The sequence below is a fragment of the Orcinus orca genome, chromosome 10 (assembly GCF_937001465.1).
Source record: "Orcinus orca chromosome 10, mOrcOrc1.1, whole genome shotgun sequence".
Taxonomy (NCBI): domain Eukaryota; kingdom Metazoa; phylum Chordata; class Mammalia; order Artiodactyla; family Delphinidae; genus Orcinus; species Orcinus orca.
Window position 1 is genome coordinate 7,884,382 of NC_064568.1, and position 20,940 is coordinate 7,905,321.

Sequence of the window (20,940 nt, forward strand, 5' to 3'; positions counted from 1 at the left end):
CAGGATTTCCTTCTTTTTTTATGGCTGAATAATTTTCCATTGTTTATATACACCAATCTTCTTTATCCATTCATCTGTCGATGGACATTTTGGTTGCTTCCATGTCTTGGCTATTGTAAATAGTGCTGCAATGAACTTGGGGGTGCAGGTATCCTTTCAAGTTAAGTGTTTTCATTTCCTGTGGATAAATACCCAGAAGTGGAATTGCTGGATCACATGGTAGTTCTATTTTTAGTTTTTGGAGGAAACCCCATACTGTTTTCTGTAGGGGCTGCACCAATTTATTTCCCACCAGCAGTGCATAAGGATTTCCTTTTCTCCACATCCTCGCCAACTCTTGTCGTTTCTTGTCTTTCTCATAATAGCCATTCTAACAGGTATGAGGTGATATCTCATGATTTTGATTTTTGATTTGCATTTTCCTGATGATTAATGATGTTGAGCATCTTTTCATGCACCTGTTGGCCATCTTTTTGTCTTCTTTCATGGATTATCGTTTAAGTCTCCTAAAGGCAACTGAAATGTACAGAAATTATGTAACCTGCCTGCGGTCACACAAACAAGAGGTGACAGAGCTGGGCAGTAGAAGTGTCTCAAGGGCAAGAGCTATGTTCTCATTGCTTAACTCAGGCAGGACCTGTCACTGACCAGAGAAGAATAAAGCTTTGATGGGTAAATGTGCGTGTGCAAAGAGATATGCTTGATCTATAGCCCCCATAAGAATTCTCCCGCTCCCCAAATTAAGTTCATGGATGAGTGTGTTAGTCAGCTCAGGCTGCCATAATAGAATACCACAGACTGAGGGGCTTAAACAACAGAAATATATTTCCTCACAGTTCAGGAGGCTAGAAGTCCAAGATCAAGGTGCCATTAGGGTTGGGCTCTGCTGTTGTCTCTCTTCCTGGCTTGTAGACAGCTGCCTTCTCACTGTGTCCTCACAAGGCCTTTCCACTGTGCACGTGAAGAGACAGAAAGAGAGATCTCCGACGTCTCTTCCTCTTCTCAGAGTGACACCAGTTCTATCAGATTAGGGCCCCACCCTTATGACCTCACTTAAGCTTAATTACTTCCTAAACACCTCATCTCCAAATACCATTACATTGGAAGTGAGGGCTGCAACATTTGGATTTGAGGGAAGACAGAATTCAGTCCATAACAATGAGCTCTGAAGAGAAGCTTCTGGGAACCCTTAAAAATTGTGTACAATATTTTGCATGGAAGGGAATCCATATATAACATCTGTTTGACTTCCCAAAAGGTAAGAACCACTGGTGGTATTATAAGTGAACAAAGAGGGAAAGGGTTCATGGAAAAATGGAAACAGAGCTGGCATTAAGGGATAGAAGAAAAAGAAATTTCTTATAATATTGTTTTAATAAGTGTTAAAAAGTGGAGAACAAGAAGGGCAGTGGAAGGTAAGGATGTAGTATTTCAGCCCCATTTTCCATTTGGGGAAGTTAGATGGCCTGCCTGAGATCACAGCATGGAGAGTGGACCTGAGCCTAGAACCCAGTATCCTGAGCCCCAGTCCACGCTGTTTTCACCAGGCTTGTTGTCTGTGCTGCCCCACAGAAGCCAGGGCCATCTGAGTGAGGCTCCTGGGATGCTCTTCTGCTGGCCTCATAGATGCTCTTCCCCTTGCTTTCCTTCTAGAAGTGGAGCAGATCGAGGCCATCGCCAAGTTTGACTACGTGGGGCGGTCCCCGCGTGAGCTGTCCTTCAAGAAGGGAGCCTCACTGCTCCTGTACCACCGCGCCTCCGAGGACTGGTGGGAGGGTCGTCACAACGGCGTGGATGGGCTCATCCCACATCAGTACATAGTTGTACAGGACATGTGAGTGGGAATTGAGATCTTCTGTGAAGAATGCCATGATTGATTAGTGATGTCTGGAATGGGCACAGGAATGGGAGTACTGGATTGTATGACAGCACTTTGCTCTCCCTGGTATGACACACTTGGTCTTCCGTAAGAATGGATTATGTCTAACCTCCCTTTGAATGGTAACCTACTTAACAAATAAGCAAATTGCTCATCCTTCAGAGTCCACAGGGACAATGTTTGGTGCCCTTGGCTCACCATCCCGGCCCACCTGACAGCCTCCAGGGCGTTTATCACCCACTATGGTTCTCAGTGTCCAGTGGATCTTGCCATATACCTCCACCCTCCTGGGCCTTCCCTGTAGCCAGTGGCCATCCCACTCCCCTCTTAATAGCCCACCATTCTCTACCCCGAGGTGGCTGTCTCAGGAGATGGGCAGAAACAATCATCCCTTCATTTCCAGCTAAGAGGGTACTATTTTTTAAAAAAGAATTTTGGGCATTAAAAAAAAGCCCTACATCCCAAATACCTAGCCCCACCATAATGCCCAGAAAGTCTACACCTTCCATTCTTTGAAAGCCTGTGAAGGTTCCTGCACACACTCCCTCCGAGCTCCAGTCTGCCTCAGGTGGAACTGATTTACCAAGGAAGCAGCCACCAAGCTGGGCCTCAAGGGGACGGTCTGGAGACAGAGAAAAGTCCAGAGCTCAGCAAACAACAAGACGATCCAAAGCAGCTCTCTGATGTCCCCAGGCCTCTGAGGGCAGGGAGAGGTCATGGGGGGGAGGTGGGCAGGGCACCCCAACAAGCTCCAGGCCCCTCACACCTGTTCAAAGCCCCGGGTGCGGAGAGGGATGGAGATGCCTTCCTTCTCCCTCGCTGGACCCCCAAACTGCTGCTCATCGCCCAGGGCTCAGCTTGCAGGCCCCCTCCCCCATTTCTCCAGCACACCCTCCCCTTTAGCTTATCCCAGTCTCGAGCAGCTGGGAGAGAAGAGCCTAGATGAGGGGAGGAGAAGGTAGGCACGGGCAGTGCCACAGAGGGCCTCCTGCTGGAGAAGCAGCAGCGGCTCAACCACGAGGTGTGTGTGGATCCAGCCCCTCAGGTCTCAGCACATGTCGGTTCTCTGGAGCGAATCCCTCCCAATTCACGTCTGTCCTTCTCCCCAGGGACGATGCCTTCTCGGACAGCCTGAGCCAAAAGGCCGACAGCGAGGCCAGCAGTGGGCCACTGCTGGACGACAAGGCCTCCTCCAAAAACGACCTCCAGTCCCCCACGGAGCACATCTCGGATTACGGCTTTGGGGGGGTGATGGGCCGGTAGGAAACGCGGATTCATTCTTTGCGGCTAGTACAGTGCCGGTTTGTGTCTGACTGGGGAGAAGCAAGAGCACAGGAGGGAAAGAGGGAGGTTGTTGTGGCCCCTTCTTCCCCACAAGATATGACATGGGGCACAGCTGGTGGGCTGGCTGGAACTGGCCTAGAATGTCAGATAGAAAGTGATCCAGCTTGGGGCAGAGGTGGAGAAAGAGGAGGAAAGACATATTGGCAACCAATGCTTTTTATTTAAAATAATAATAAACGGGAAAGAGAGAGTTGCAAGTTGGCAAGTATTTTTCCTCTCTGTCTCCAGTTCTTACACCTCCTCCCCACTTTCTGTTGAAGACCTAAGTTGTTATATTTAAAAATGTAAAGCTCACTTAGTCCCTGAAGTGCACTGCAGAAACAGAAGCCTCACACCCACTTCGTGGGGGCAAATTGACACTCGGCTCCACGCACATATTTGGTGGGAGCAGATTTGCCAGTTTCTTCACTCCTGCGTGTGGGCGGGGCTGTCACATGATCTTTCCGCCAGGTACGGAGCTGGACTCCTCACTCCCTCTACAGGTATAGTCCAAAGCACGTGGCTGTTTAAAGAAAAAAATACAATAAGGAAAAGAGAAGGAGGGAGAGAGGGAGGCTGTCGTGGCCCCTTCTTCCCCACAAGATGTGACGTTGGAAAGGAAAGCTGGCAGTGTGTCACTGCTTTCTTAATCGAATTCTCAAAATGTCATATTCTTTGTTTTTCTGGTGGAGAGATCATGGGATCAACCCACACATGGGGCACTTGCAGATAAAGCCAGAGAAATCAGCCACAATAGGAACATATGTTTATGAAGTTATTTCAGCAAAAGTCCCAGTGCCTCTTTTCAGTGTATTCCGTTCGGTTCAGGGTGCTGATAAGTGATAGAATCAGGGCAGATGGACGGTTGGGGTAGGTAGATGACAGAGTCATGGTCCCTTGACTTCCAGGGGGGCCGTATCTTCTCCTGCCTCAATTTCCCTCTCCCTCTGTCCTCTTTCATCTACCTTCTTCTCGTTCTTTCCCAGTACTCTTCCTCTCGAACACCAATGCTTTGGTGCTGTTGGGGTGCCCACAGGAGGTGCTTAGCTTGGCTGGTGGCCCAGGGTCTAAAGCGCTGCTGACCACACTGAGCTTGGTCCCCGTCACAATCCATTCCCGCACTCTGCCCCTCTTCCCCGCCCCCTTGCCACTTCCAGCCTTCCCTCCCCTCACCAGTGCCTTTGAGTCTTCAGTGCCCTCCATAGGACACAGCAAAATCTCCTGTGGGTAGAACCTCTTCAAAGTGCTTTCCCACCTACTGAACCTCCCTCAGAAGGTGGGCAAGGAATATTATGCCCATTTAACAGATTAATAAAGTGGGTCTGAAAGAGGTCACTGGAAAGTCTGTGACAGAGACAGGACAAGAATTCGCCTTCCTGATAGACACTCTAGTCCCCTTTTCACTCCACCACAGGCCTCCCTGAGGGGTGAAAGGTATCCAAGTGCACGCAAGGCGTTCCAGTGATGCACATTTTACTCTTAATGACTAGTTGTCCAAGGTCTGGAAAAGCCTCATAGGAACAGCCTTTGGTGACAACACTGGGCTGTGGTCAGTTCCCAGGGGGGCCTTCTGAGCTTAGAACCCAGTGTCCTGAGCCCCAGCCCACGCTGTTTTCACCAGGCTTGTTGTCTGTGCTGCCCCATGGAAACCAGGGCCATCTTTCAGGGAGCTTGCAGGGAGCTGGTAACTCTTTGGTATAGTCAAGCCTCAATGCCTCAGACCAGTCAGAGGCCCTTTGGAATCATGGAGACCTCTAAACCGCTTAAGAACATACCATGGGCCCACCTAACCCGGAGCGAAGTGTTCCCAGGTTGAAATCCTCCTGGCCCTGACCTAACGTGTAGACGAGATTCACTATGTAATTGGCACCACCCCCGGCTGGAGCTTGGAACGCCCCCGACTCCTTCGTGTGTGCAGATGAAACCCGCGGGCCTGAGTCACGTGCTCAGACAGTGCCTTCCCTGCAGAACCGCAGAGTCTGGCTGAACGAGGCTTTACTATACCCACTCCCTAGACTAGTGTGTAGCGTTTGGCCTGGGGGTTGGCTGACCCGTGTGACACTGGCCAGGGTTGACCTCTGCCCCACGCCCCGCCCCCTGGCTCCTTTGCAGAGTGCGGTTACGATCTGATGGAGCAGCCATCCCCAGGCGCCGAAGCGGGGGAGACACACACAGCCCGCCCCGGGGCCTGGGCCCCAGCATAGACACGCCACCCCGGGCCGCCGCCTGCCCCAGCAGTCCCCACAAAATCCCCCTCTCCCGGGGGCGGATCGAGAGCCCCGAGAAGCGGAGGATGGCGACGTTCGGGAGCGCCGGCAGCATCAACTACCCCGACAAGAAGGCGCTCTCCGAAGGGCACTGCATCCGGTCGACGTGCGGCTCCACCAGGCACAGCAGCCTGGGGGACCACAAGTCCCTGGAGGCCGAGGCCCTGGCAGAAGTAAGGGCCGGCGGGAAGACAGGCTGCGCCAGCCGACACCCAGAGGGGCAGGGGGTGGGCACCTGCAGACGGGGGAGCCCCTTCGCCCTTCAGGCCAGGCTCAGGCTAAGCCAGAACGTGAGGTAGATAATGAGCTGGCCCCCCTGTGGGAGCGGAAGCTGGATGGGTGCAACTGCTGGCTGGGGCTCCTGTGAAGACCCAAGGGCCCAGTCTCCAGGGCCAGAGGTGGGATTCCCGGATGTGGGGGTGTGGTAATGGTAGACTTCTCCATAACATGGCAAGATTGTGCTCTTCATGTTTTCATTTGTTCATCTTGTCATTCATTCATTCATTTGTTCATTCATTCATTTATTGACAAATACTGATTGAGCATCTGTTGTGTGGCAATCACTGGCTGGCACTGAGAGTATAATTGACCTAAAATGGATCCAGGCCCTGCCCACATGGAGCTTATGGTTTAGAGAAGAGAGAGATGCCAACCAGTAACACACACAGCTGTGAAATGGCAGCTGGGTCAGGAGTCTTGAATGAGGGGACTCTGCATTTCAAGAGTGCTTTTAGAGTTTTGTGTTTTTTTAAATAACTTTTTAAAAATCTGGATGAGAAACCTGTGTGATTTTTACACTTGCCAAGCAAACCAAACACATCCATTTAAGAAATTGTTATGAGACAGTTTGTTCAAGTTGTTTAATAATTTGCATAGCTACTTTCCTGTGTTTTTGATACTTTTATCATAGTTCAGAAGTTTCCATTTTTCCCTCTGGAACTTGGCAGGATGCCCATTATGAATCCCCTTCCCAGTGTTTTCTCCCAGTTTAGAAAAGAGAGACAGTTAGAACCTTTGGGTCGGTTAGGATTGTATTGTGAAGAGTGGCCTTGAATCCCTGTTCACAAGGGGAAGGGAAAGCTGAGAGCTTGGGGGCTGTGTTCTAGAGGAGGCCAGGAAAGGTTCTCAGGGATATCAACACAGCAAGTGAAACACCTCGCAGGATCTAGTTTGGCCCCAGGTCTCAATGCCCACTCCCAAGGTATCAGCATCTTGGCATGGGTCCAGCAGAGCAGCCGGGCAGCCTGCTGCTCCCTCCATTGTTGGAGGCCATTCTCTTGGGAAGCATTGCCCTAGCATCCGCCGTCACCTGGAAGGTCAGGCCACCTGAGGCCTGGCCCAGAGCCCTTTACACGGAGAATCAAATGAAGTCTACGCCACTGTTTCCAAAGCAGGTCTCACAGCAGACTGGTTCCATGGGGTATTAGTGGAGGGGAAAAAGGTGTTCTATGGTCAAGAAAGTTTGGGGAATGCTGGTCTTGCAAATTTGAATGGGTTGTCTGCAACAAGCATTATTAAATATGTTGATGTGCATTGTGAATCTTCAAGAAAGAGAGCAGGGCACACCCATCTCCCAGACTTCTTTGACCTTTAGTCACAGAGCATTTTGCAAGAGCGGCCTAAAGAATACACGTGGGGCATGCCGCTCGCATTTTCTGTCTGCAGACATATCTCCACACGCTAATTTGATAGCTGCCATTCGATAGCAGAGCATGGGAAATGGTATGTAAATAGCCAAGGGCACCCTGGATGGCCTCCAGCCTGCTCAGCATTGGCTCTGATGAGCACTTGACATTGCAGGCTGCGGAGGGCAGCTATGTAGTAGTAGGTGGAGTTACCTGAAATCCTCTGGTCTCAAAATGTCTTTTAGGATTTAGACTGGAGCCCAGTTAAAGAGGCAGTTTGGGGATCTGGCAGCACCGCCATCCAAGGTGGGAAGGTCTCGTTCGAGAGGAGGTGAAAAGGGATCGTTTTCCCCCGCTGTCCGTGCTCCCCAGCGCCTCTCTGCAGCTCCACTCTGAGATCACGGCATCACCTCTCAGACTAACGCAAGGCTCACGCCTAAACCCCCCAGCTGATCTTTCTCTGGACTCGCTGTCTTCCTGGCTCACACTCTGCGAGGGTGGAGTGGTGGTGGTGGGGATGGTGGTGGAGGGGCGATAATTATATTTTATTTATTAGTTTTGCCTTTTGGCTCCTGCTGGAGTAGAGCAGACAGAGTAGTGATGTCAGTGGGGGACTTTAAGCAGACTGAGACGCGGAAGGCGGGCTTGATCACTGCAGGGTTGGGATGTAGCAAAGGTTGGGACAGGACTGCCTTCTCTCCTGTCAGGTGGGACCCCCGTCACAGCCCCACAGTTATTCCTTGTAGGTAAAGGCACAAACAGCATCTTCTTTAAAGTAGACAGTGTTAAGGGCAAAGGATAAAATGTCCTGGGGAAGCATAAATGCTAATATTAGCCATTAGCTAATCATCAGTAGTCTCTTCACCAAACAAGATGATAGGCTGGGACCCTGATGGAGGCCAGATTGGAGCCTGTCGTGGAGGCCCAGCGGGCAGGAGCCGCCTGAGGACAGGGGAGGAGAGGAGGTGAAAGAAGACGTGGACGAGGAAGGGGCCGGCAGGACCCCTGTGGGCACCAGCCCCATCAGTCTGACCAGACTTTCAGTTTTCCCAGAGCTGCCCCAGGGCAGAAAAGCTAGTGTGTCTCAATAGTCATCCCGGAGCCTGAGGTGGGTCAGCACTTTCCAGCAGCGGTTCTGTCCCTCCTTGTCCTCTCGGTGGCCCAGCTCAGCCTGAGCAGCTCCCCCTGCCTCTGTGTGGAGGCATCCCTGGGAAACCCCACGGGAGCCGAGGACTCTGGCTGAAGGGAGTGTGAAAACCACCATCCAGCAGTTCACAAAGTGTCATCACGTCCACTGTCTCATCCCATCTTCACGGTCAGCAGGGGGCTTTCAGCACCTGGACCGAGTGTTGTGCGGAGCCACTGAGACTTGCCCGAGGTTGCCCAGCAGCGGTAGCAGAGGAACCTTTTTCCCTCCCAAACCTGGGCTCTGCATCCAGGCCCAGGGCTCCTGGGTTAAATGCTGTCATCCAGCTCCAGTGCTCACTCCTGGAATGCTGAGCCCCAGGTCGGCCCTCTGGGCTGCCAGAATCTCTCTCTGTGTCATTCAAAGTGCTCTCATGCTGATGAGCTCTTAAATATCGCAATATCTCTGGGAATTGTGTAGGCAGATGAAGATTTTTGTTGCTTTTTAAATTTTCCATTTTTAAAAAAATTGTTCTGATTATAATACAGAGAAGAAAGTAACAGTCCTATCATCCTGGGGTGAGCATTGCAAACATTCTGATATACAACCTCCACACAAATTTCCTATGGACAAAGGAGAGATATATTTTTTAATAATAATAGTTAGAGGCATGAACGCTGGAGCCAGAACTACTATGCTGCTAAGTAGCTGTGTGACCTTGGACAAGTTACTTAACCAGTCTGAGCTTCCATTTCCTCATGTGTGACGTGAGCGTAATGGTAGTTCCTACCAGATAAGTGAGAGGATTAAATGAATTGTTAGGGGAAGGGGCTTGAATTGGTGCTTGGTTTTAGCTGTTATTGTCATTGTTATTGTCATTATTTGGAAATACTCACTAGGTACCAGGTGCCATGCCATGCTCTTCGCAGGGACCATATCATTAAATACACTCATCAACCCCTTGAGGTCAGTATTACACATGTCTGTAATCTACAAATGAGGATTCTGTGACTCAGAGAGGTAAGGTGGCTTGCCCACAGTCACACAGCAGGGAAGTCACAGAAATAGGATTTGAACCCAGGTCTGTCTGACTGCAGAGCCTGCCACCACTAGGTCTGTGATACTCACACTGATTTTCCTTACGGTTATAAGAGTCCCTGGGATCCAATCTCCAACCCTTCCATGAGATTTGTGGGGAAGCCTCCCTAAGAATCCTACAAGCTGGGTAGCAGCCCCAGAAGGGTTAGATCCCAGCCCTCCAGACTCTGTGCTGACGAGCGCTCTCCCTGTCCCCAGGACATCGAGAAGACCATGAGCACAGCTCTGCACGAGCTGCGGGAACTGGAGAGGCAGAACACAGTCAAGCAGGCGCCAGATGTGGTGCTGGACACCCTGGAGCCCCTGAAGAACCCGCCAGGCCCCATCAGCTCAGAGCCGGCCAGCCCCCTGCACACCATCGTCATCCGCGACCCCGACGCCGCCATGCGTCGCAGCAGCAGTTCCTCCACCGAGATGATGACCACCTTCAAGCCAGCCCTGTCCGCCCGCCTGGCCGGCGCCCAGCTGCGCCCGCCCCCCATGCGGCCGGTGCGGCCCGTGGTCCAGCATCGGTCCAGCAGCAGCAGCAGCTCGGGCGTGGGCAGCCCGGCCGTGACGCCCACCGAGAAGATGTTCCCCAACAGCTCGGCCGACAAGTCGGGCACCATGTGACCTGCGGGGTGGCGGGCACCGCCCCGGCCCGCCGTGGCCCGCCGTGGCCGAGGGTGGCCTCTGTGACTCCCACGTCCTCCCGGTGCTCCTGGCCTTGTCGGGCAGGGCCCGGAAGGTCAGCCTGGGAGCGGGTCTGTGTGGAGCTGAGGCCCAGGCCCGAGCCACAGCTCGCCTTCAGCCACATGAATCCACAGGCCTCCCTCCTGTGTGCACACAGACGGCCAAGCGGAGAGGAGCAGCCGCCGCAGCCGGAGCCTTTCCCAAGGTCGCGGCAAATGTTAAATGGCTTCACCCGTGTATCGTCACTGGAAAGTTATTCTCTCGACATTCTCTCTACATGCATCCATACGTGTGTATGTATGTGTATGTGCATATGTACACGTATATATGTACGTATGTGTCTGTAGGAGTGTGTGTGTGTATATATATATTTATGCATCTATATACATATACTAGATCTGGACACACATATGAAATGTATATAGGATCTCCTTTTTCTTTTTACGAAACTTAGATTTACCTCAGACCCATGCCACCAAACATCTCCCGCTGAGTTATTTGGTGGGATTTGCAGGGACTTTTCTGGGAGAATTTAAGGCCCACAGTAACTGCGAATGAAGCAATATACTACTAACCTGCAGAAAAACAAAACCAGTCTCCCACTGTCTCCAGAAGTTGTGGCCTTCCAGAACAGTCTGCCCCTAAAGGAAGGGTGGGGCAGGTGGTACCCCGGGCAGGCTGCTCCCAGAGGTGGGGAACCCTTCACAGAGCCCCTCCCCCCCATCCACCCCAGAGACCCTGCCTTTCCACACGGGGGCCAAGACCAACTGCACCCCAAAGGCATGGAGGACGTTGGCGAGAAGAGCCCTGTCTGCGGCGGCCTGTGTTCGACTGTAGAAGAGGGGATGGTGAGAGCCTGAGCCCCATCGTAGCGCAGTATTATGTGTGGTTGGGAAAAAGGAAAAAAAAAACCCAAACAGTGGTGTGGAACACTTCAAAACCTAGAAACGCTGTAGGAATAAATCTGTGGTAACTATAGAGGTTTAACTTATACCATTTTCAAAATATTTAATTTTGTCTTTTCCTCTTTCTACTAATTATACTGTGTCAAAATCTGGAACTAAACAGGCAAGGAGACTTTGAGTCCCATCATTTTAATTTGAAATCAGGCCGTGACACGCTCTGGCTGGTGGCCTCTTGCATGAACCACACGGGACCGTAAGTGCCCACCTCAGACCAGGGCCGGGGAGGGAGTCCTTGGCACTTGCCGTCCTAGAGAACGCTTCGGTGGACTTTATGCAATGAAATAAGCTTCCCTCTCCCCTTTCCCTTCCCTTTTGCCCACCTCCTCCAGCACATTTAACTCAATTGAAAATATGGGGTTAGGTTTGGGGGGCGTGTCACCCACCTCACTGAACCTCTGTCTCCTGCTCCATAAAAATGTAAGCGAGCAAGCCATGCAACCTAGAAAGCATTGTGCCAACACGATTGCTCTCTTCACGGTCATCACTAAGGTGAAAACCATCCAGCGCCATCCTTTTGAAACCTCCTAATGGCATTTGAGAAGTGGGCAGTGGAATTTTCCTGCCAGCTTCATAAGAGCCATGAAGCCCGGTCCTGCAGGTACATCACCTCTTGACATTCCATCATCACCATTTCAGCCCATTGGATTAAGTTTCGCCCTCTCCTCTGGTCCCCAGACGGGGGGACCTATGAAGCCACGTTACCTAGGTGTATAGGGGTGGTGAGCCACGCTGCCTTGCCTGAAGCACTGGCCTTGAGGGCACACAGTGGAGGAAAGAATAAGAAAGGGCACAAAAAGAGAATGCCAGGGAGAGGCCAGTGACAAACTTGACCTTCCTTGTTTTGCCTATAACTCCTGGAAATGAAAGAGCCTCAGAACGAGCTAGGAGCCCTCTGTCTTTTTAGCACATAAACATACCCCCATATTACAGGTTAGGAGAGGAAGCAAGGCCTTAGGATGGCTGTGACTTGTCCAAGATTTAATAGATGGCTGAGAGGGGGGCTGGGTCCAGTTCCTAAAGTCATTTATTTGCAAGGATGCTGTGCTGTTCAGTGGGATAAGAGACTTCTCATGTCCGCCCCAGAGAGACTCGCAGACCTTAAATGCAGTGGCCTCCTGTGCAAAATGCCACATTCTCTGCCATGACTACCAGACGAAAAGTGAAAATCTGAGTTGACAGATCTGTTGCCTGAAATACATAACACCAGTCAGATCATGTGGATTTTCCTCTGAAATGACTAACTTCTTCTTTCCTTATTGAAAATAGGCCTGCCTTTCACTGAATTACCTGAGGGCAGAGCCTTTGCCGTTTTCTGTAGGCACCTATTCTTCCATTGGGAAATGGCTGGTGAGTTCACATTTAGGGAAGCTCACACCTCACTCATCCAGCTCCAAATCTGAGCCTTGACGCAGAACCACGTGGAAAAGTACTTCCCCCTGCCCCACCCATCTGGCGCCCTGCATGTCTCAGGCCCCCTCCACGCGCATCCAGGCCCGCCCCCTGTCACGAGCATTGGCATTCTCGTCCTGACTCCTGCCTGTGTTAGTCCACTATATATTGCTGTATTTGCTTAAATGCTGGAAAGTAACTGTTAAAATGTGAAACTGTAATTTTTAAAAAGGCTACAATGAAATCACAGCCAATGCCACTCACCAAATCTTTGCACCTAGTAGATAGATCAGTGTAAAAAACAAGTACCAGAAACCTAACTGTACAGTGAGCGTGGGGGGAAACGTAGTAACCTAGTTAGTAGTCCTCAGTATAACCAGTTGTACAAGGGGAAGTGGTGTTTACCTGCTTGTCCATCACGATTACCGAAAGCTGTATTGATCAGTTCATTGATAACGGGCAATTTTTTTTTTTTTTTCTTCACAGAACAGTTTCTTAACCTTCAACTTACCCTGAGGTCAAGCCTTTTGTCTTTATGTGTTACTGGTGTTCAGTCTCTTTTAGGAATGAACCAGCAAGATGTTCATTTAAAACTGACCAAAGACAATTCATTCCTGGTCTAGTTTCCTGGGCCTGGGGCCCAGCCTCCGGCCACTAAGGACCTTTCTTGGATAAAACGGAGAATGAGCCGTGCTTCCTACCCCTCTCTCACTCTCTCCCTTTAGTCCCCTTTCCTCTTAAAGAGCTGCTCTGAGCTGTGGGATTCTGTGAAAAATTCTTGCCTTTCCTTGTTTTCAGTGCTAACGATTTCTCACCTTGAAGCGCCTTTTGAACCCCAGACAGAGCGCACAACTGGAGGGAATTGTCAGCTTGGGAATCAGACTTGGGAGTCTTTTCTCTGAGGTCACTGGGCCCAGGGGCAGGAGAGAAACGGATTCCCGAGGGTTGAAAGGTTCCTATTCCATGAAGAAATCCAAGTGGGAAGAGATGCAGGGAAGTGGAGTCATCCCTCGGCTGCCGGCGGAACTAGCAGCTCAGCGATCTGCCTTATAAACAAACACTCCAGAACTGGCTGGTGGTACCCCCAGGGGGCCAGCACAGGGAAGGGCCTGGCGTGGGGCTTCCTTCCCTGTTGGAGGCCCTCGGAGTGCCTTGTCAGGGGGATTTCTTTCTCATTCAGGAGGCACGGATGCAGAGGACTTCCTGGGACCTGGTCATTACCTGGCGCTCAGCGCACGTACACAGCTGATGGCAAACCATGAGGCCTAATGGAATGGTTCTTCCTCTCAGTCTCTCTGTCCCTAACCTTTCATACTAGAGCAAATGCCTCATCCTCCTGAGAAACCTAGAAAGAAGGACGGCTGGCTCACAACCATAGGGGTTAGGGGCTGCTGGGTTCAGGGAGGGAGACCTGGAGGAAAAGGCAGGAAGCGGGTGAGCCGAGGTGTTGCTAAGATGATTTTCTGCTGTGCAGAGCTAATGGTGATGTTTCATGGCAACTTCCCCGGTTCTCTGGGGTCCCCGCTCCTCTGAGCAGCCGTGTGGAGAATTCCGCACATACCTAAAGCTGCTGGGGGAGCTGAGGGCAGGGGCTTTGCTGCCAGGTCTGCGTCCTCCTTGCCTCTCTGAGGTTGATCTGCCAGGGTCCCGCCATCTCATCCTCTGGGACTGCCCCTTGCCGACACCTCCTTTCTGTGTGAAAGGACAAATGACAGGCAAACGACAACCTTGAACCAGAGCAGCCAGAGTGCGTTTTGCTTCCCTCAAATGGAAGTAGCTTCTGGCCAGAGTTTCTGCTCAGGCTCTAGTCCCCGGCAGTGTGACTGTTTACTCGGTTTGGCAATAGGTTTGGTTCTGATTGCTTCAGAGTGGCTGGTCTATTTCATTTCCTTTGGTTTCCTTCCCCCCCAAACTGTCAGGAAAATCAAACCGAAATCACCCTAGGAGATTGCTGGTTGCCTGTCCCCGTGTGGCGATAAGTGTTGCCCTCTCCCGGACATCATTTCTCTACCTTACAACCCAGCGCCCGTGCTGTAGAGTGTCTGACTGGATCCTCTGTCGCGTATTCTGATGGTGCCTGCTGGTTTGACGTGGAGCTATCCTGTGAAATAAAACAGCTTAACTTTTCTCAAACGTGCTCCGGTGGCTTTTTGGAAGGGTGAGGTTGCCCGCTGGGGATGGGGAGGCCCCAGGGGGGTGTTCCTACCCTCCAGTCCACGGTCAGTGTGCTTCCCCCGGGAAGCATCCCTGAGATGTCCTTTAGCTCAGGTCGAACATTGTGAAGGCCAAGTTTCCAAAGAGGACTGCGTCCGCTGCAGAGCTAACTGAAGGAGGTAAGTGTGGGGTGCCTGCTGGGAAAGCGAGAACCAGGACAGTCAGAGCAAAGGCAAGGGGGAGGGGGAGCCATCATCTGAGGAGAGGCCTTCCTGAGCTTATGACGAATCAGCGGAGGCCACAGGATACTATTGCCAGTGTGACTGCATATGCAGCATTTTAGCACCTGTTGTCTACACACGTGTGATACAGCCCCTTGGAATTGTGTGTGTGTGTGTGCATGTGTGAAGTGTTTGTTGATCACTTATTTCTGTCCCAGACACTAGATTAAGTATGCATTTCTCATCAAATTCTCAAAACAGCTATTGAAGGTAAGTACCCTTCTTAAACCCCATTCTGCAGAAGATGAAATGGAGGCTCTGAGAGGCTAAGCAACTTGTCCGAACTCAGGCTAGGAAGTGAAGGAGCCCGAATCTGAATTCAGCCCATCTGACCCCGCAGCCGTGCTGTTTACACATTCATTGTCTTGCCTGCCCTCAAGCAAGCTCATCACAGTGGGATTGGCGGCAGGATCCCATGATGAAGGTAGCTCCCTGCGGGGCCGTAGTCAAGGAATACACCGGGCCTTTCCTTTCCAGTGAGCCCTCTGGTGGACCTTCACACAGGGGCCTTTGCAGAAGAGAACCAGGTCTTCTGCCAGCCTCAGGGAATCCATGAGTCCCCCCATAACCACTCACCACTCAGTGGCGGCCTTTCGCTAATTCCAGGCTCCAATGCGGTGCAGCCTGCTGAGGGTCTAGATTTTGGGTGCATTCCATAATCTCTTATCTGGCTCAAAGCAACCGTGCTTGCTTGAGAACCCTGAAAAAGAAGCCTGTCATTCAACAAGTGTGTGGTAAGCACCTTGGTGTGAGCCTTGCCCCAAGCTGGCTGCTGGGGAGACGGACGAGACCCAGTTCCTACCCTCAAGTTGCTCGCAGTCTAATTGCACAAGACGATCACTCCAGAATCCTGAAATCAACTTTTACTCATTAAAGCAACGATGCAAAGGACAGCATCTCTGACCCACGAAGGAACAAAGAAAGGACACATTTTAGCTGCCTGATGGCTTTGCCAGCCCCAAAGCAGTCCATTGCTGGACTGCCCACTTCTGGGGATATCTGTTTAGGACTCTGCGAGGGACGAGCTATCCAACCCACATAGCCTTAAGGAAAGAGAATTTACTTGCTCACATAGCTGGGAACTCCAGGCTAGGACGGGCTCCAAGCCGGATGGTCTGAGAGTGGCGTGGTCTCCCAGCCGCAGTCCCCTCTTCTCAGGCTGGCTCTACTCAGCTCTGCCTGTTAACTTTATGCTCACAGGGCTCTCCGATATCTTGCGATTGCCCGATGGCTGCGGAAGCTCCCCCTGCCTGCACCTCCTCAGCTTCAACACAAGGAAAGTCTTAAGTTTGATTCACCTCGGTCAGAATTACGCTGCAGGTCATCCCTGAAGCAGCCAGAGGGTCTAAACAACGCCTGGTGTCAAGGGGGGTGTCAACCCCACCCACACCTTCTCTCAGGAATGAATAGTTGCCGAAAGGAGATCCTGGGGGCTGTCCTTGTGCTGTAGACCATGATAAATACTAAATGGTCACTGAGTTGTAGAGTGGTTAGTTACGCAGCAATAGCTAACTGATAGGCTAGAAAAATGCTCATGCAGATATACTCCAACTTTGCACTTATCCCTGGACTCCAGGTCAACTTAACAATAATAAAACTAATATTCATCAAGCACATGCTGGGTGTTCTTCCAAGAACACAGTGCTGAGTACTTCACATACTTCACCTCACTGAAACCTTAAGACCATCCACAGGGGTAAATTCTGTTAGCATCCCTATTTGACACATGAGGAAGGTGATGTGCAGGGGCTTTAAGCCCAGGATTCCATACCTGCTCTGGTCCCCTCCTATGACCCCTGTCCCCATCTCTAGGTAAGTGCTTTGTCTTCCCACAGCACCCATTGCCTAAGAGGAGTACAGCCACCCTCGTGGGTGTGAATGACTGCAAGGCCAGACTGCCTGGGTTTGAACCCTGGCCTCCCCTCCTTACCAGCAGAGAAGGCTCAGGAAAATTCTCTACAGTTCTGCCCCTCAGTTCTGTCACCTCTAAAGCAGGGATAGTAATAGTCCCTGCCTCAGAGGCTTGTCATGAGAAGTAGATAAGTTAGTACATAGAACATGCTTGGGACAGTGCCTGGCGCAGAGAAAACCCTCAATAAATGTAGCTGCTATAATGATGATCTTGCCTTCTGGAGAGCCCTAATTCCAGTGCCCCAGTCCCAAAGCCAGATTTGTTGTTTTCCCCAATGGGCCTTGGGGCCTTTGAGTAAATCAGCTAGCTCACCGCCTGCCTCTGTCCCAGAACCCCAAATGGGAACATATAGGTATATAAATACATCTGTATTGAGCATCTACTGTGTGCCAGGCACTGTTCTAAGCAACTTACATGGACTATCTCATTCTCTTCCAACAGAGAGACTATAATGTATGAACCATTACTGAGCTCCATCAGGTTCAGAGAAGTAAAGTAACTTTCTGAAGATCACACAGTTGATAAGTGGTAAACTTGAATACCTGTGGAAGAGGTCAACTCAAAACATAGGTGGCTGGCTTCCCCCCTGCCCCCCATCCCTGCCCTCATATTAATTTCTTTGTTTTCAACGTGCCCGGCCTAGGTCTCCATTCCACTGATGGCAAACATATAGACACCCGTGACTGCTCAGACCCACCAAGACTCCTGGTGACAGCTTCTTCCTGGCCCCCAGATATACAGACGCTACTTAGACAAAGTGGATGCAGGAGGGCAGGGGTAGGGCTGAATTTGACTCTTTGTCCCCTATAGGCCCAACACAGGCACTTTAGTGAAAGGTCGATTAAATGCAAGGATGAGATTTTTAAAAAAATGCATAAGGAATGCGTGGGGTGATTGCTCTTCTGCATTTCTTCCTCAAAGCTTGGGCTCACGTCCAGCCCGATACTCTACTGCCATCATGTGGCTGTTTGTAAAATGGCAGGTGGGATCTGTGGTCTCCAATTTTTACTGTGAAAAATTTCAAACTTCGAGAATACAGAGGATAGTGTAACCTATTATGTCTATCATTTAGATTTAACAATTATTTAAATTTTTCCAAGTTTGCTTTATATTTTTAAAATTTCAAATAGATCACCATCATGATATTTTACCCTGAGATACATCAGCATCATCTCTAAACATGACATTTTTCTACCTAATGACAGTTGCATGTTTACAACTAATCAAATTAACAATAATTTCTCAGTATAATTTAATACCTAATTCATATTCAAGTTTTAACGATTGTTCCCCAAAACGTCTTTTAAAGTTTGGTTTGCTCAAATCAGGAGCCCAACAAGGGCATAGTGGGGTTACATCTCAAGTCTTTTTTATTTTAAAACAAAACTAACCTCTGGGCATGACTTGGGAAGAACTCTGGCTTGCTTTCTGGTAGAATGCCCCATGGTCTGGATTTCTTTGATTGCTTCCATGAGCTGTCAGTTCCCTGTGGCTGCCCTCCATGTATGTTTGTGAGGTAATAGAAAATATGTGCACTGGTCTCTGCCCCAGTTCCTGGCACAGCGCCCCTAAAGCCCTTGTAAATTCCTAAGTGATAAGATCACTAGCGGCACCTTTTTGTTCTAACGAGAGGACTCTGGTGGTCTCCTGGATGACTCCGGGATGGGGTCTGGTCACCAGAAAAGCCAAGCCATCATTAGAAGCTTGGAATTTTCAGCCCGCCCCAGCCTTCTCCAGAGAAGGGAGAGGGGCTGAAAATGAGGTTCATAATTGATCATGCCTACTTGACGGAGCCTCCATAAACTCCCAAAGTAGGGGGTTCAGAGACCTTCCAGGGGGACAAACGCACCCACACTGGGAGGGTGATGCACCCCAACTCCACCGGGACAGAAGGTCCTGTGCCCTGCATGCTCCCAGACCTCACCCTGTGTGTCTCTTCATCTGACGGTTCATCTGAGTCCTTTGTCATAGCCTTTAATGAACTGGTAAGTGTGTTTCCCTGAGTTCTGTGAGCCACTTTAGCAAATTAGTCGAACTCAAGGAGGGGTCATTAGAACCTCTGATCTACAGCTGTTGCTCAGAAGCCAGGCGATAACATGAGTTTCTGATTGGCATTTGAATGGGGTCGGGGAGGCAGGCCTGTGAGACTGAGCCCTTGACCTGCGGGGTCTGACACCATCTCTGGGTAGACAGTGTCAGAACCGAGTTCAGTTGTAGGACAGCCAGCTGGGTCGCAGAGAATTGCTTGTTGTGGGGAAACACCATGCATTTGGGGACCAGAAGTGTGCCAAGTGTCACATGTGGCTAGCGATGGAGACTCACGGGAAGAGAGATGCATTAGGGAGCGTTCCCTACACAGAAGAACTGAGTTTATCTGATTCAGTCTCGTAACCTGGGAACTGGATCTAAATGTTTGATTAGGTTCAGTTTCACCATTTCAGGCAGGAATGCTTCCTGGAGGGTGAGTACTCCACATCATGTCACATCAGGGGCTGTGTGCTGTTTGGTGCCCCCTTTCAGGATTGATGAGATGGGTTAGTGGGTTCAGGTGGGTTCACCCTCAGCCTCCCACCATGGCCTGATCATTTGGAACCTAAGTATCCTGTCCCTCAAGAACCTCCTACCCAATGGTCTTACAATGACTTTCTAATTTCATTTCTTCTATATTTATCAGCTAAAATTCTCGTCAACAGGGGCTAGTATTTCCCTAAAATACAGTTCATTCTGGAGAAGAATAAATGCTTAATTCTTCCTCCTTATCTATCAACCTTCAGAGTAAGAAGCCAATACAATCTCAACCTCCAATGGTAGCAAATGAGGGCTTTCTTTTCTTCTGCTGAGACTCATTATAAATTCCTGGATTTTCAAATATTCATTGCATTCCAATCCGTTGCAATCCATATTCTTTCCGTGGCTTAAGTCTGCAGGGTTAGCTTCAGGATGGCTCCATTAGTTTTGGGCAACTCCCTCATTTGGGCACAGTATGATTTTCCAGGCTCCTCTTCCACCTACTCTGCCCCAGACCTAAAATCAGCCATGTCTCCAAGGAGCCCTGATTTCTCTTCATGGGGACAGTATTTAGGGACCCCAATCTGTGCACTAGTAAGTGGTGGGGCTGAGATTTGAACTCAGGCAGTCTGACTTCAGAGCTGGTGCTGTTAACCTCTCTGACCTCTGGTTAACAACAGGTATTAGTAATAATTATAACTATTACTCCTACTGATATAACTGGCCACTCACTACGTGTCATCTTAGATATCTTGGTAGGTGCTTCCCAAGATTTAAAAAACAAAGTTATTCTAACAACCCTCTGAGATAGGCATTGTTACTCTTATCCTAGAAAAGAGGAAACTGAGGCTCTGAAAGGTCAGTGATTCATCCAAGGTCACCGGGTCAGCGGAAGAGCATAGATGCAAACTGAAGTCTGTGTGACTCTAAATCTTGTTCCCCTAGTCACCAAAGAGACTTCTGTCCTGCGTGATTCCCACCCTGCCTCCTTTCAGTGGTCCCCCGCTTTTCTCCCTTAGCCCCAGGCACTCCCTGTATCCCAGGGCCCCAGAGCCCCCGGGCCAGGTGATCCACCCAGGGAGCATTTGTTGGGCGCCCCCTGCACTCACAGCTGGGGCTGGGGCACAGCTGGTCTAGTCGGGGAGATGAAGTAGTTGCCATGTGGTGTATTTGTGCTATAACATGAGAGGGGCAACCTGCTTTAGCACCCCCAGAGGGCACTCAACGCTCCCAAGGGGGCTCTGGGAATTTAAACAGTCTTTAAGAATCAAAGAATTGGAGCTTGAATTGGGGGGGGGGGGCGTGTTTCCAGACATCATGACAGATGGTGGAGATTTTCTGGCGCAGGACTCAGCTACACAGCCCTGAATTAGTTCCAGGTAGAGGGCTGCCTCCTTATAGGAGGAATGGCTTGGAGACTGTGGGGACAGGAATTGTTGCATAGAAGAATCGTCTTGCTCTGGCACCTGTAAAATCCAGCACCAGATTGGAAGCAGAGTCCAGATAAGTATCGGGATCAAAGAGAGCAGGAGATGGCTCTGGAAAGAGGAGGGACCAGTAGGACTGGGGCTGTACCTGGGGTCTCCCAAACCAGGCTCCAGGCAGGCAAACGACTCCCGGGGAGGGTCACTTTGGTTTTTGCTCACTATAGCAGTTGGCCATTGCTGTCTAACAAACACACCCCCAAACTTAGTGGCTTAAGACAATAGACATTTTTTATTTACCACGATCCTGTGGATAT

At 50.4% G+C, this 20,940-nt stretch overlaps 1 protein-coding gene across 6 annotated transcripts in view; it reads left to right on the plus strand.

The window, feature by feature from the left end:
* SRGAP3 (SLIT-ROBO Rho GTPase activating protein 3) overlaps window positions 1–14,471 on the plus strand; it is a 259,375-nt gene extending 244,904 nt beyond the window's left edge. For 5 of the 6 annotated variants that reach the window (XM_033437228.2, XM_033437229.2, XM_004274793.3 and 2 more), the window contains 4 exons: window positions 1,654–1,834; window positions 2,989–3,138; window positions 5,315–5,642; window positions 9,517–14,471. In XM_033437228.2, the coding sequence (XP_033293119.1) occupies window positions 1,654–1,834; window positions 2,989–3,138; window positions 5,315–5,642; window positions 9,517–9,930 (1,073 nt within the window). In that variant the 3' untranslated portion in view covers window positions 9,931–14,471. The remainder of the gene's footprint in view (window positions 1–1,653; window positions 1,835–2,988; window positions 3,139–5,314; window positions 5,643–9,516) is intronic. The other variant, XM_033437232.2, reaches the window with a different exon arrangement.
* The last annotated feature ends 6,469 nt before the right edge of the window (window positions 14,472–20,940 follow it).